Source organism: Mauremys reevesii, linkage group 1 (genome assembly GCF_016161935.1).
Source record: "Mauremys reevesii isolate NIE-2019 linkage group 1, ASM1616193v1, whole genome shotgun sequence".
Classification (NCBI taxonomy): Eukaryota; Metazoa; Chordata; order Testudines; family Geoemydidae; genus Mauremys; species Mauremys reevesii.
Genome location: NC_052623.1, coordinates 338,892,998 through 338,907,825, shown reverse-complemented (window position 1 = coordinate 338,907,825; position 14,828 = coordinate 338,892,998). Strand labels below are relative to the sequence as shown.

Sequence of the window (14,828 nt, the reverse complement as noted above, 5' to 3'; positions counted from 1 at the left end):
TATCTCCTTGGCAGGACATTTCAGTGTTATTTATTCTTCACTCCAAGCACAGAAACTAATTTTCTTTCATGTAAATTATACATTTAAGCAGTGGCTCTTGGCAGACAGCTCCTTTTTTGCTCTATATTGATAGTGAACTTTTGTCCCAAATGACCATGTTAATGAGTTAAGTTGTGATTTCCTGATTTTCAGCGTTTGTTTTGTTCGCTCTCTCTTTTTAAATAGTCATTTAAAGCCTAACAAGAGATTTATAGACTGACTGGATGCATTTATCCTGTGACTTTCAATTCTTATAACTCTATTACTTTGCAATTAAAATTCAACTTTTCTTTCAACAAGAATCATGGAAAAGCATGATTGTATAGGCTTCTGCATAATGCTGTGCTGTGGTTTGAATATTGTTAACTGCAGGGCTTTGTTAACCTTGTTGTGAGAAAAGTCCTTTTCTAATGGTAACTTTGGCTTCTTCTGACTTAACTAACTAAGCCAGTAATGAAGTTCTTCATGCAATCTGCATCATGCATCACAGATTACCTAAATGCATGTGATATTGCCAATGAGATGTTGACATGTCTTTGGGGAAAAAAAATTCAAAAAACAAACCTATCCTGAATTATATATTCAACTATCCCTTGTCTTGTGTGTGCAGAGAGACCCAAATTAAACTCATATTCAGCCCCAATAATATAAGTAGTATACTCTTCCAGGAATATTGCATACACTCTAAAGAAACAAACACAGAAACAAAAAAGTAATGTATTCATGTCCCGTGGTCATGTCATTCTATTGAAAAATCTGGAAGAAGATCAAGAAAAGCTAAGATGATTGTTTTTCTCTTCGTCTGAAGGCTGTTGTCTTTCATGTGGGACTTTTCAAGCCAATCCCCCAACAAGTTACTAAAAGCATTGTTTAGTCACCTCATATCTAGTACTGCAAAGCATAAAGAGGAAAACATATAAAAATACATATTTTTTTAACCATAATTTCTTTGTGAAACTGAAATTATTTGCAGGCTTGGAGAAATTTCACGGAAATGATAGTTGGGGCAACATTCCATATTCCATTTACATTTTTGAAATGTTGGAAAAGCCTACAAGTGAAATTAGAGAAAGTGCTATATATCAATAGTAAATTGTTCTCCTGCTCAGAATTACCCCAGAAGCAAATGGAGACCTTCTCATTTGTGTTTTGTGTGCAAAAGGTATGTGCTACTAAATAGATACTTCAAGAAAAAAAAAACTGGTCTCGTTGCACTCCCTAAGCAGACAAGAGGTCACATCTCAAAAACACATTAGACACTGCCTGGCACCTTTGTTGGTGTAGAACAAGGATTAAATGAAACCAAAAAGAGTGCTACAGGCTGTGCCTTTATCCAGGGCCTAGTCAGACAATGTTGCCTAAGCTGCAGTTACAATGGGACTCTGGCTCATATGGACCTATGACGCATGAGGGACAAGTTGAAATAGTCTTATGCTGCTGCCTGCCAAGTCTTCAGGGCCATGTAGATCTTAAGTTTGCCAGTTGTGGTTGGACGTATTCCTGGAGGTTTCATCACATGACATAATCTTTAATTAAAGATTAATCTTTAATTCCTGAGGGTTGGCAACCTCAGTGGACCTGGTGTTAGATGGCCATTGTTCCCTGGAGAAACTGTTATTGATGGGACACCAGGGGAACAGGGAACGGGTGAAGTTATTCTGGAAACAACTCCCCTACATGGACAGAGCAGTGCACAGGGTTTAATAAAGTTCCACTTGTTCTATTTAGCCTGCGTTCAACTTCACTCTTTGCTAATGAAAAATGGTGACAGAATCTGAAGCCACCCAGAGACCTGCATTTTGCAGACACAAACCTTGGCCAGCAATGGACCCAGTGAAGGAGAAGTTCAAGCTGTATGCAGATCTGGCTTTCTGGGAGGACAATAGCAGGAAAGTAAAACTGTTATTTTACCTTAGTGGTGAACAAGGAAGAGAGCCCTGTACCACTCTGAAGCTTGCCACTGCTTCAAGCCTCACAGCTGCTCTAGGAGCCCTGGGGAAAGAAACTGTGGAGCAATACAGGTTTCTTGCTATGTACAGATCAGAAAGGAAAGAGAGAGACCCCTGTGTTACTGCCTTACACACACTGGCTGTTACATGCAATTTTGGAAACTTGACAGACTCCCAGATTCGGGACAGGATAGTCTGTGGAACTTGGGATCACCACATGCAGGAGTGGCTGCTCTGGGAAGGGGATCTCACATTAGACAGATATGTAGACTTGGGACATCCATCGGAAGCCTCAAAAGAAAGGATGAAAGCCCTAGGAGGCACAACTCCCCCTAAGTACATGCAGTGAGACAACAGCAAAGGAATTCACATAGGCAGGGTTCCAGACCTGTAGCGAGATGCATTTATTGTGGGAGAACAGATGAGTGGGTTAAGGAGATGGCCCTGCATTTGGATAGTATTGCAAGGAATAAGTATGTGACAAGTTGAGCCATTTTTGCAGTGTGTGCAAGAGCAGAGGAAGGTCCCAGAAAGATTCAGTCAGACTTGCACAAGAGGGGAATGGCACATCAGACAGTGGTGATGACATCATCACTCTCTCCTTGACTGCAAGACCATCTCAGCTTCAGGCTGTCAGGACAGTAAAGTAACCAGGATCAATACTAACTTCTGTGCATGCAATAATGCTAACAGGGGAACACCCTGTGCAATTGCAGCTGGATAGTGGGAGCTCCTGCAATGTAATTCCTCAGAGTGAATTGGACTCAAGCGCACCCATTATAAAGAGTAGGCGCACTCTAATAATGTGCAATGAGAGCACAATGCAGCTCATTGGAAAATGTGAATTCATAGTAATTAACCTGAAAAATAACAGATGGTACTAACTGACGTGTGTGGTGGATGGATGTACCACAGACCCCTCATGGAGAACACAGCCATAATAATCATGTATCTGATCATGGTGTAATGTCAGAATTTTAAGATGCAGTGCAAGAAGCAAAACAGGGGGTCCCATGGGCAATGGAGATTATTTTAGAATATATAGAGAGATTTTCAAAGATGACTAGTGCCTCAAAGCAGTGACTGGAAGTAGACCCACGGTGAACCCTGTGTGCTTAGCATGAGAGAAAATTCCAGAGACAGTATGTAATCCGGTACCAAGGAGTTTGAAAGTCTGCAGAGCATGGGTATCAGAGCACCTGTAAAGGCCTCTGTAGCCTGGGTAAGCAGCATAGTGGTGGTCAAGAAGCCATCAGGCACATTACACATCTGTATAGGCCCAAAACCACTGAACCAGGCATTGAAAAGATTCCACTACCCACTTCCCATATGTTATTACATCTTGACAAACTTTCCAAAGCCAAAATCTTTACAGTGTGTGATGTGAGGAATTGATTTTGGCACATGATAAAGAGTCCAGCATCCTCACCCAAGAGCCGGAAGGGCTGCCTGGAGCGAAAATAACTGTTATTATATCCTCATTGTTTGTGAAGGGAGTAATGATACAGAAGCTGAATGAGACCATGACAGAAAACTACATGCTTTTCTACAGCGATGCAGGAAAAAGAACATAAAACCGAACCCAGAAAAAATGCAGTTGAGCAGGAGGTGACTTACATTGGTCATCTCACAGCAGAGAGACTGAAATCAGATCCCAATATGATCAATGCAGTCAAAGACATGCCAGCTCCAATGGATATGAAAGAGGTACAGTGCTTCATAGAAATGATCAGTTATCATTCAAGTCCTGTCCACAGCTAGCTGCAGTGGCAGAACCCATGTGTCAGCTCACAAGGTGAGTTGCTGAATGAACCTGAGCAGGTCCCCAAAGGCAGGCATTTCACATGCTGAGACAAATGATAATGGATACCCCTATCCTGAAATATTGCGAGCCAGGACTGCCACTGCCATTCCAGTGTGCTTCAAAGGAGAAGGGATTGGGTGTGGTTCTTTTACAGGAGCAGCTGGTTGCTTATCACAGATGAGCCCTGTCAGAGACTGACAGAGATACGCCCAAATAGAAAATAAAAATAACTTCTGGTTCTGATGTTTGGAGTGGAGTGATTCCATCAAAATACTTATGGCCACTCACTAATAATGCAATCAGACCACAAATCCTAGGGACAATCATGGCAAAGCCCCTTCTTAGTGCTCCAAAGAAATTGCAGCTCATGTTGACACACCTCCAGTGGTACTAGCTAGAGATCAGATATTTTCTAGGATGCTTACTGGTGTTAGCAGACACCCTGAGCAGGGCAAATATACCCAGTATCAGCAAGCTGGAGGAAAGGGATCAGGACATTGATTCCATTAACATGCAGCACTATCTCCCAGTTTCAGCAACAAAACTAATGGAAATCAGAGGCTTCGGAGAAAGATACTCAACTACAGTCAAAAGAGCTATTTTAACATGGTGTCCAGAAGACAAAGACCAACTGCTGGTAGGAGCAGGACCATATTTTCAAATTAAAGATGAGCAGAGTGTACAAGATGGAATCATATTTTGAGGAAAGAGAGCTGTTGTCCCTACCTCATTATGTAACAACATAAGGCAAAAAATACACACCTCACATCTGGGCACAGACTCTGTCTTAGATGGGCTTGAGAGTGGGTTTACTGGCTGGGAATGAATATATAACTCCACTCCTCCACAGTATACCTACTGGTTTTGTGATAACCATCAGCAGAAAGAGACTCAGTTGCCACATGAGGTAACGAGTGGATCACAAGCTAAATATGAGCCAACAATGTAACACTGATGCAAAAAAATGCAAACATCATTCTGGGATGTATTAGCAGGTGTGTGGTAAACAAGACACATGAAGTAATTCTTCCCCTCTACTCCACGCTGATTAGGCCTCAGCTGGAGGATTGTGTCCAGTTCTGGGTGCAACATTTCAGGAACGATGTGGACACATTGGAAAAAGTCCAGAGAAGAGCAACAAAAATTACAAAAGGTCTAGAAAACATGACCTGTGAGGGAAGATCGAAAAAGCTGAGGTTTTTTAAGTCTGGAGAAAAGAAGACTCCAGGGGGTGGGGAGGAACATAACAACAGTTTTCAAGTACATAAAAAGTATTTACAAGGAGGAACAAGAAAGATATTCTCTTTATCCTCTGAGGATAGGACAAGAAGCAATGGGCTTAAATTGCAGCCAAGGCAGTTTAGGTTAGATATTAGGAAAAACTTCCTAACTGTCAGGGTAGTTAAGCACTGGAATAAATTGTCTAGAGAAGTTGTGGAATCTCCAGCACTGGAGATTTTTAAGAGCAGGTTAGACAAACACCTGTCAGGGATGGTCTAGATAATACTCAGTCCCGCCTTGAGTGCAGAGGACTGGATCAGAAGATCTCTTGAGGTCCCTTCCAGCCTACAATTTGATGAGCTGCCCACCTATCCGTGGCAAAAGATGGGAGTGGATTTATTGATCTTCAAGTACTTGATTACAGTGTGCTATTATTCAAACTTTTGTGAGGTTGATACCCTGCCTAATACAAGAAGCAAGTCAGTGATTGGTAAACCGAAGGTCCATGTACCAGGGAGGACCCTGGTCCTGCCCTGAGAGGTTTAAAAGCAGCCTGGCAGGGCTTGAGAGCGGCTGCTCTCAAGGCTGGGCTGATTGAGGAAGTGGCTGCAGCTGGGGCCACGCCCCAAACTGAGCCACAGGCCTTATAAAAAAGGGCAGGGAAGCCAGAAGCCCGGACAGTCTCTCTCTGCCTTCAGAGAGAGAAGGGCCTGGCTGCAGGGAGCTAGACCAGGTACCTGAGTGAAGCAGGGCTGGGGACAGGCTGAGGAGCTGGGGAGCTCCAGCCTGGAAAGCCCCAGGCTGTGGCCTAGCAGTGGGCCAACAGGTACTGGGGGTTGCAGAGGGCAGCCCAGGGGTAGGCCAAAGCAGCAGGTCCAAACCCTCCTTGCCAGTGATGTGTAGGCTGATACTGCAGTCTGCCCCAGGGCGTGGGGCTAGACAATGACTGGCAGTAGCCATATACTGAGGCAAGGTGGGGATAGAGGGTGGGGTTTTCCTGAGGAGGGGAAACCCAGAGAGAAAGGGGTTACTGCCAGGGGGCAGCACCCCATGTAAAAGGGCACCGGGTCCAGGGAGGGACATGGGGGCCAGAAGAGAGGCAGATCACCAGCCTGCAGAGGACGCTCCAGCGCTGGACAGAGCTAATTCCCGGAGTCACCAGCAGGAGGCGCCGCAGGGGTGAGTCCGACCCGTCTACAGTCCACTTCAACAGATATGGTATTCTGAATGTGGTATTCAGCAACAACAGACCCCAGTTTGCCTCAGAAGAATTCAAGGAATTTGCATGCAAATGGGAGTTTGACCACCACACCTCCTCTTCAGCACATTCTCAGGTTAATGAGAAAGTGGACTCAGCTGTGAAAACAGCTAAAAGACTGTCACACAAGATTGTTTCCTCTGGTTCATAACCCTGGTTACCATTTTTGTCACATGAAATATTCCACAACAGCGGTGTCAAAACAGTCAAACACAGGCACTAAGGGAACAAATGAGGGGAGACTTGTTGCAGCCAGAAGGATGGGGATGCCAAAAGGAGATGGCCAACAATCAGAGAAAGCAGGCACTAGCATATGATAGGTCAGACAAGGACCTACCATCCCAGAAGATAGGCACTCCTGTGAGGATCCAGTCATTAGAGAGACACCACAAGGAGTGGACTAAAGGAGTCATGAGAGGTGCAGTGGCACCCAGAGCATATGAGGTGATTATGCAAGAGAGACAAGTGATCCCAAGGAGCAGGGAAGATGAGCCAGCAGACTTAACACCCAGAGAGAGCCTACAGCGACACAGAGGTCATCACAGAATGGAGAGAGAGACAACCATCCACACGCCAACCCCACAGGGATGGAGGAGACTCCACAGAGGTAGTTGGCTAGACAAGGACTCAGGTGACAGGTAGACAGAGCTGAGTCACTCCTGGCAAGGTTGGGGAGACCAAACTATCTCAAAGACTACATCACCAGCTGAGTCTGTGGTAAAGACGAGGCTCCAACTCAGCTATGTGCTAATAATCTCTGGTCAAAGGAACACAGTTGTGGGGGTCTGGGTATCAATCATTTTTTTAAGGTATATATTAAAATGTTTGTAAAACAGGGAAGATGTATCATGATCAGTGTAATTGGAGTCAGATAAGAAGAGCCCATATTCCATGGAGGGGCTGTAATTGGGGCACTGGAGTACAGGACACAGGTAGAGTTAGGCTGGAAGCATCTAAGCCACATGGACAAAGAGTGTTCCGCTAGTTCCTCTGGTTCAGCTTAACCTGCATTCAACTTCGCTCTTTGCTGATGAAACAGAGTGGATGGTGGGTTGGGCAGAATGAGTAATGTGTGGGGGTGGTAGAATGAGCACTTTGGGGAATTTTTCCACTTCATTGTGGCCCAAGGATGAGGCATGTTGCAGGTCTCCCCCTCCTCCATCCATCCATTCTTCCTCTAATTTCGTTCACAAACACATGTATCAATGCTGGGCATGTGACCAAGGCTTCCCTATGCACACACTTGCTGCGACTGGAGAGAAAAGGAAGTCACTAATTGTCCTTTGTGCCTTACTGCAAGAGGTTCCAAACTGATAGCTTCACAGAGTACCCCTATATACTGGAACCAATCCTGTCTCAAGAGGTCCTGCCTATGCTGTACCTGTCTGTGGATATATAGAGCACTGCACGTTCCAGGACTGGTAATCCAGGTACCCCTTAATTCACCATTAAAAAAGAATAATATAGTGCATATTCTGAAACTCAAAATGTATGCACATACCACTCATTTTCATCTTCTGTCCTTTATTTCCTCTGTTTTTAATAGAGAAACTTTCTGGAGAGAGTCATTTAGTGAGGCAGATACATGCATATCTGGAGTATATCCTAGAACTCATACATTCTTAATGCAAGATAACTGTCAACTTTTGCAGTTTCCCAAAAACTCAGAATAGTATATGGCTTATACTATAGTGAATGTTTTGTTGTTTGTTAAAGGAAGGCGGGCTAAATAATCTGTTTTTTTTAAGATAAGATTTCTAAGTGTATGAATCAGATTGGTATTGATTTAATCATGAAAGCCAAGACCAAACTCACTGACCTATTTAACAGAGAGAACAAAGGTTACTCTTGTGTGGTTACAGCCAGAAGTTACTTACACATGGAATAAATTATGACCTTTATTTTGATTGCCGTACAAAAATATTAAATACTCACAAAGTGCTAAGAGGCTTAACTTGCTGAGGTCTCATTCTACATGCAGAGTTTACTGCTTTGGGGATGTTGGTTGAATTCCCAAGGCAAGCAACTGGGTTTACTTTGAAGGTCAATGAATGTATAGACCTGATAATTTCAGATACAAGATCCCGTCCTTCTAAGAGGTTTTTCTCATGAAATATTGGGAGGAGCACTGGGGACATTATAGTGCAGTGGTGGGCAACCTGCGACCCATCAGGGTAATCTGATTGCGGGCTGCAAGACATTTTGCTGATGTTGACCATCCACAGGGATGGCTCCCCGCAGCTCCCAGTGGCCACAGTTTGCCCCCAGCCAATGGGAGCTGCAGGAAGCGTTGGCCAGCATGTCCCTGCAGCCCGCCGCTTCCTGCAGCTCCCATTGGCTGGGAACGGCAAACCGCAGCAACTGGGAGCTGCGGGGGGCCATCCCTACCAATGGTCAACATCAACCAAAATGTCTTGCAGCCTGCAGATTACCCTGAAGGGCCACATGCGGCCTGCAAGCCACAGTTTTCCCACCACTGTTATAGTGTCTTTCCATCACTGAGGTTTCAAAATAATAGTCTCCAGGTAGTAGCATACTTTATCAAGTCAAATTTTGTAAGGCTGTTTTGTGGCAAATTTTGTTATGTTAAAAGACAGTGTATGGAACCATGAATTCCTCCCCACCTGACAAAAACCCACAGGAGGCCTGTGATTCATTCTTAGGCCTCAGCCCAAAGGAAATACAAGTAACAAGCTTGTATGGGACTGTATACCCTGTGGTGGTGGTTTACCACAAGGAGAGTCTTTCCTTCCCACTTGTGGATGCCTCTGACTTGTTTGTAAATGTAACCCTTCTGCCAGGTGAAGCCAGCAGCAACAAGGGCCGGGTTCAGTATCTAGGGGTTCCTTTTCAACAATACAACAGAAAACTGGCTTGAGCCCCCACCCAGTGTCCTGGGACAATTACACACCACCCCTGGGTGCCTCTAAGAGGCAATACTTCTCCTCTCGAAAGCACAGAGTCTGAGTGTAGCAAAAACTTTTAATAAAAGGAGGGAAGTAACTCATCATTAATTTGGGAAAACACCACAACTAGGATTCATAAACACAAACCATGAGCAAAAGAGCCACCCCCAAGTAAGTTGGGCAGTGTCCTTTTCCCCTAAGGTTCATAAGTTGAGCAACCCAAAAGCCCTTTAATGTGCCCGTCCCTTCTCTGCACCCCACTCACAGTTGCTGTCCTTGGCCAGTGCAGCCCCAAAGTCCAGAGGTTCATCTGCAGAGTTCACCTCCCACCTTGGGTGGAAGTGGGGGCACTTTACACTCTTCACTGCTCAGGCACTCATTCGTCGCCCTGCTGGCCAATTGCTGCACCTCCCTGCTGGGCTCCAGTCTGGCCCTCTCTGCCAGCCACTCTGCTGGCCGCTTGTCACACCTCTTCCCCAGCTGCCCTGCTGGCCATGCCTCTCCACCAACCATCCGGCTGGCCACTTGCAAAGGTGTCTTCAGGGCCCACCACTTAACACAGCTATCAGTGATTTCAGGACCCTCACTGTTGGTGCACATTGGGCAGCCTCTTGCAATAGAGACACTGTCCCAAAGTAGGTCTAATACTTACACCTCAGTATCAGTGATTTCAGCTCTGCAGCATGTAAAAAGACTCTCAATTAAGTCTAAATTATCTCTTCTATTATACCATGGAGAGAGGGCAGGTCAAATGGTGTCTAGGATGCTTAAACAGGGCCCACACCACCAGGTACAAGTACCTGTCCCCACCCTCTCACTCTTTGGACTTTGCAACCTATGTCCCCTGCCTAGTGAGTGCTGTTCAGTTGCGGGTGAGTCCCTCCATTGGGGTATGCCAGGTACAGTTCTGCTGCCCTCAGTTCACACAACAAAGATAACAACCCTTTATTACTCCTGCCCCAATAACAAGGAGACTGGGGATCCAACACCAGCCACAAGTGATCATTGGGGCAAACAATCCCATCATGCTGAGCACCTAGACAGGGTGGGTGCAGGGATCAGCTCCTGAAGTCGTTTTCCACAGCTCACCGCTAGATGTCAGAGAAGAGCTCATTCAGACTCTTATATAGGGTAGGGTAGTGTCCTGTGGTATCCTTCCAGCCAGTGACCTGTTTGAAACAGAGGAGCTCTATAGCTCTCCACTTCCACTGCTTTTGCCTGTAACCATATGTCTTGTAACAAGGACAGTGCTGTAACAAAGAGCTTGAAGTGCAGGAAAATATAGATATCTCCTAATATGAGCATGAGAACCATGAAAAGGACATGTTCATTGCTTCCTGGGCCCCTTTCTTGAAAGCAGTCATTACCACCCTGACTCACCATGATACCATTCATGGTATCTCTGACTACTCTAAAAGGTATCATTAAAGGAAAGTTTGTACATTCTGACTTATTGACTCACTGATGCTATAGTATGTACTTGCCTATGGGAGTGATATCATGGAGCACAGTAATTCAGCATAACAGAGGAATGTGATATTTTCATTGGGTACCTCTATGTGATTGAGCTATAGCTCAGCTCTGATCGTACAATTGGTGAGAAGATTCAGTTTTACCTTACTGCAGCAAAGCAAACTCAATATGATGATTAAAGTAACCAAAAGGCTTAATGAGAACGAAACTTCCATAATCTGTTTGAAAGGCGAGCCTGAGAATTTTAAAGGAGCCCATGGGATTTGAATTTTGGGATTTGAGTGCCTATTTCCCTTAGGTGCCTTGGAAAAGCCAACCATTAAAGTTTACACAGAGGAATTTTGAATGAAAAAAGGAAAAAGAGAATGGATTTTCCAAGGGAATTAAAAAGTAAATTTGTGGATTTCACCTGTGCGACATGAGCAATTTTCATACATGGTTATGAGAACCACCTTGATTTAAGCTATGAAGCAAGGAGTTTGAATCTTACTTATGAATAGTACTATTTTTAATATTACAATATATACACTGGAGAGACACTCAGCTTCTGTAAGTTGTCACAGCTCCATTGAAGTTGCTAACTTACACCAGAAGAGGATCTTCCCCATTGTCTCCAAGGTTACTGGCTAAACACATTGAGAATTAAATGGGCATGAGCTATTGTCTATCAGAGTTAATATGATAATGCAAATCTTTTCTAATTAACTTGATTCTCTGTACTTATATCTGCAACACATGTATGGAGGGCCCAATCCCAAAACCTTTGCTCACATGGATAATCTAAAGCTTGTGGAGAATTTCACATCAAAACTATTTTCAATGGAAACTTGGAATTTTGAACTAAACAAAAGTTTTCTATGTGAAGTGTCTACTTTCTGCAGAAAATTTCAACTTTTTGACAACCCCCCAGGCCAAAAATCTGAAAACCAAAATATTTTTGGTTTTCTGACCAGCTTTTTTATAGCCCCATTGATTCATTCTGACTGGTTGCATCAATAAGGGCTAACGGCCAGATCCTGGAGCCCTTACTCAATCGTTATTCAGGGAAAGCTCTTGTTAGAGATTGCAAGAGTACTGGGCAAAAACTGAGAACCAGATCTTTATCTGGAGTAACTACGTATAGATCCAAAGATGTTAATGGAGTTACACCACTTTAATCCAAGTATTTGGCTCTGAGTGAGGGCAATGGACTTTGTCTTGAAGTGTGTGAATAAAGTTTGTAGGATTGGGCAAATGGGGCTTCATTTTCAGAGGTCCTGTGCACCTGCAGCTGTCATTGACTTCACTTGGAACTGTGGGTACTCAGCACCTCTGAAAATAATGTGCCTGTGGTACAAGTACATCATTTTAGGTATTCAGAATAGGTTTTTTTTTACTTTTTAAAGCTTTAATTTCCCTTCTCAACTATTAAAAATATATCCCCTACTTTACAATTAAAAATAAAATAATCAAAGTGGAGGCCAAGGATTGGCTGAGTAAGGAGAGGAAGGCTTATCTTCTTATGTTGTTGGCAGTGTTATAGTTGTGTTGGTTCTAACTATGAGAGAAACAAGATGGGTGAGGTAATATCTTTTACTGAGCCAAGTTCTGTTGCTGAAAGAGACAAACTTTCAAACTACACAGCTTGTCACTTTCGCCAACAGAACTTGGTGCGATAAAAGATATTACCTCACCTACCTTGTCTCTATTTTCTTACAGCAGTTGTCTCTCCAGAACAGAACAGAAGAGCATTGGCAAGGCGATGTAGGGTTGTTAACATTGCAAATGCTTGTGCTGTTCCTGTAATGGGCATGAGTGTGCACCATTGAAGGCAATAAGAGTTTTAGCATTTACTTCAGTAGGGGCCGGATGGGGTTTATCTGAATAAACAGATGAGTTCAACCTACAAGGGTGACACAATAGCTCCTGTCCCATTAAAAAAAAAGAAAGAAAATTGCCCATTTATGTTTGATTTCATAATTAGATTTTCTTTTAAACTAACCATAGCCTGTGAAAAGTAGTTAACATTCATTATGGGGGAATTAGGAGAATATTTCATTTTGTCAAAAACAAAAAAGTGCCTTCCCCTTAAAAATATATAGGCAGCCATTCTCAGTGAAATCCTCTGTTAGGAAAAGTAACTGAAATGTGTTTATGTAGCTTTTATTGATCTTCTTCTGTCATAAACTTTATAATGTATTGAGTCCATTATTTAATTTTCTATACAGTCTGCCTTAAAAGCTAAAGCTGTAAATAATAACATCCATTAAAATAGTGGAGTTCATTAGTTGAATGGATAAATCAATGACTGATTCTTACTTACCTCGTAAATACCATTCACTTAAACTTGGAAAGGAAAATTGGTTTTAACTGAACAATAGCTTTATTGCCAACAGCTTGGTATAATTTTTTTCTGTTGTTATTAGCTATTCAAAGGGTCTTTTATTTAAAATAAGATGCAATTATAAAACCAAGAAAAGAAACTGAATGCCTTTGCTAACTTGTGGTACTCACTATTACAGAGCTGCAGGAAACCAAGACCTCTGAATATTACCATATATCCCACCACCCACTCGATTACAGGATATTATTAATGGATGAAGATCAGGACCGGATCTATGTGGGCAGCAAAGATCACATTTTGTCTTTGAATATTAATAATATAAGCCAGGACCCTCTGAGTGTAAGTTGAAAAGTACTTCCAGAACCCAATATCATTTTACTGCATGCCTTTTTTTTTAAGGAAAAAAAATGTGTGTTTCATTAGACCAGCAGTAGGCAAAGGCCAGATCCACAGCTCATTGAACAGTTAGTACTTGTTTGATGTGTAATATGAGATGAACAAAACTTTCAAATGACTTAAAACACTTCGTTCAACCTGTTTACTTGTTTTTGAGTCATCTGCGTGGTGGCTCAGTCTCACAAGGAGCACCTTGTATGAGGTTACTGATGTAAAATTTCCACTCGTCTCAAAGATTTGAGAGTATTCAAAGCTGCAGCTTTAAAAGAACCCTGTAAGCAGCATGAGGATATTTTTTTGTAACTGTCTGCTTTTTCAGGCTGTGCGAGGAAAATGAATAGGATAAAGCTGTCTTTAATCTTAGACTAGGTTTGTTTTATTTTCCTACAATAAAGAAAGTCCCGTTGCTGAAGCCTGTCCTCTGAACTTTTTTGCTTCTGTTTTATAATCCATTTTCCTAGTTTCAGAGACATAACACTAATCCTGTCTCCGTTGCAGTCCCTCTCCATTCTGTCCTCTCCTTTCAGTTATTGTAACACTCTTTGCTCAGGCCATCTCATGCATCTGCTCTCTATATTCCAGCACGTGCAAAATGTTCATGCCTTCTTCCTCAGCTGTATGGAAAATGCAGTGACATCATTCCAGTATTTGGAAGCCTCCAAAGGCTTCTGTTTTACTTCCAGAACCTGTTCAAATTCAGATTTCTGTAAAATATACTTAATAGATCTTGTTGCTTTGATAAAGAACACATATCTTGTCTCCCTGATAAAGAACACATATTTAACAATGCGCTCTTCAATCTGGCAGAGAAAGGTATAACACAATCCAATGGCTGGAAATTGAAGCTAGATAAATTCAGACTGGAAATAGGATGTGAATTTTTAACTGTGAGAGTTGGCATCACTGACAATTTTAAAATCAAGATTGGGTGTTTTTTTTTTAAAAAAGATCTGCTCTAGGCATTATTTTAGGGAAGTTCTGTGGCCTGTGCTATACAGGAGGTCAGACTAGATGATCACAATGCTCCATCTGGCTTTGGAATCTATGAATCTCATCTGGTCTTTTAGTCCAGCATCCATCTTTTTTACTGTACCGCCACATAATTTATAATCTCCATTGGTACTAAAGGCTTGTACTATCTGGAACAGCCTTACTGTACCTCTCTGCCACACTGATTAAACCCCACTGCAAAACTCATGTGAAAACCTGTTTTCTTTCTTTCTTTCTTTTTCTGTGTATGTCAGTCTTCTCTCAAACTGCAGTATGCTTTACAAAATAATGTTGCAATGCACTGTAATAGTAAAATGAAACCAGAAGTCAGGGTCTACTTACATATACCCATATATAGCGAAACAAAAATAAAAACAACCAAACAAAAGCAAAAGATATCCCCATACAGTTCTGACAGGTCACATGACCACCCAATATTAGGCTGCTCCAAACGGGAATCTATCCAATA

General features: G+C 42.7%; 1 protein-coding gene across 4 annotated transcripts in view; it reads left to right on the top strand.

Annotated features, from left to right (window-relative positions):
- SEMA3C (semaphorin 3C) overlaps positions 1-14,828 on the top strand; it is a 154,616-nt gene that overhangs the window by 73,353 nt on the left and 66,435 nt on the right. For all 4 annotated transcript variants that reach the window (XM_039518413.1, XM_039518414.1, XM_039518415.1 and 1 more), the window contains exon 3: positions 13,152-13,312. In XM_039518413.1, coding sequence (XP_039374347.1) covers positions 13,152-13,312 — 161 coding nt within the window. The remainder of the gene's footprint in view (positions 1-13,151; positions 13,313-14,828) is intronic.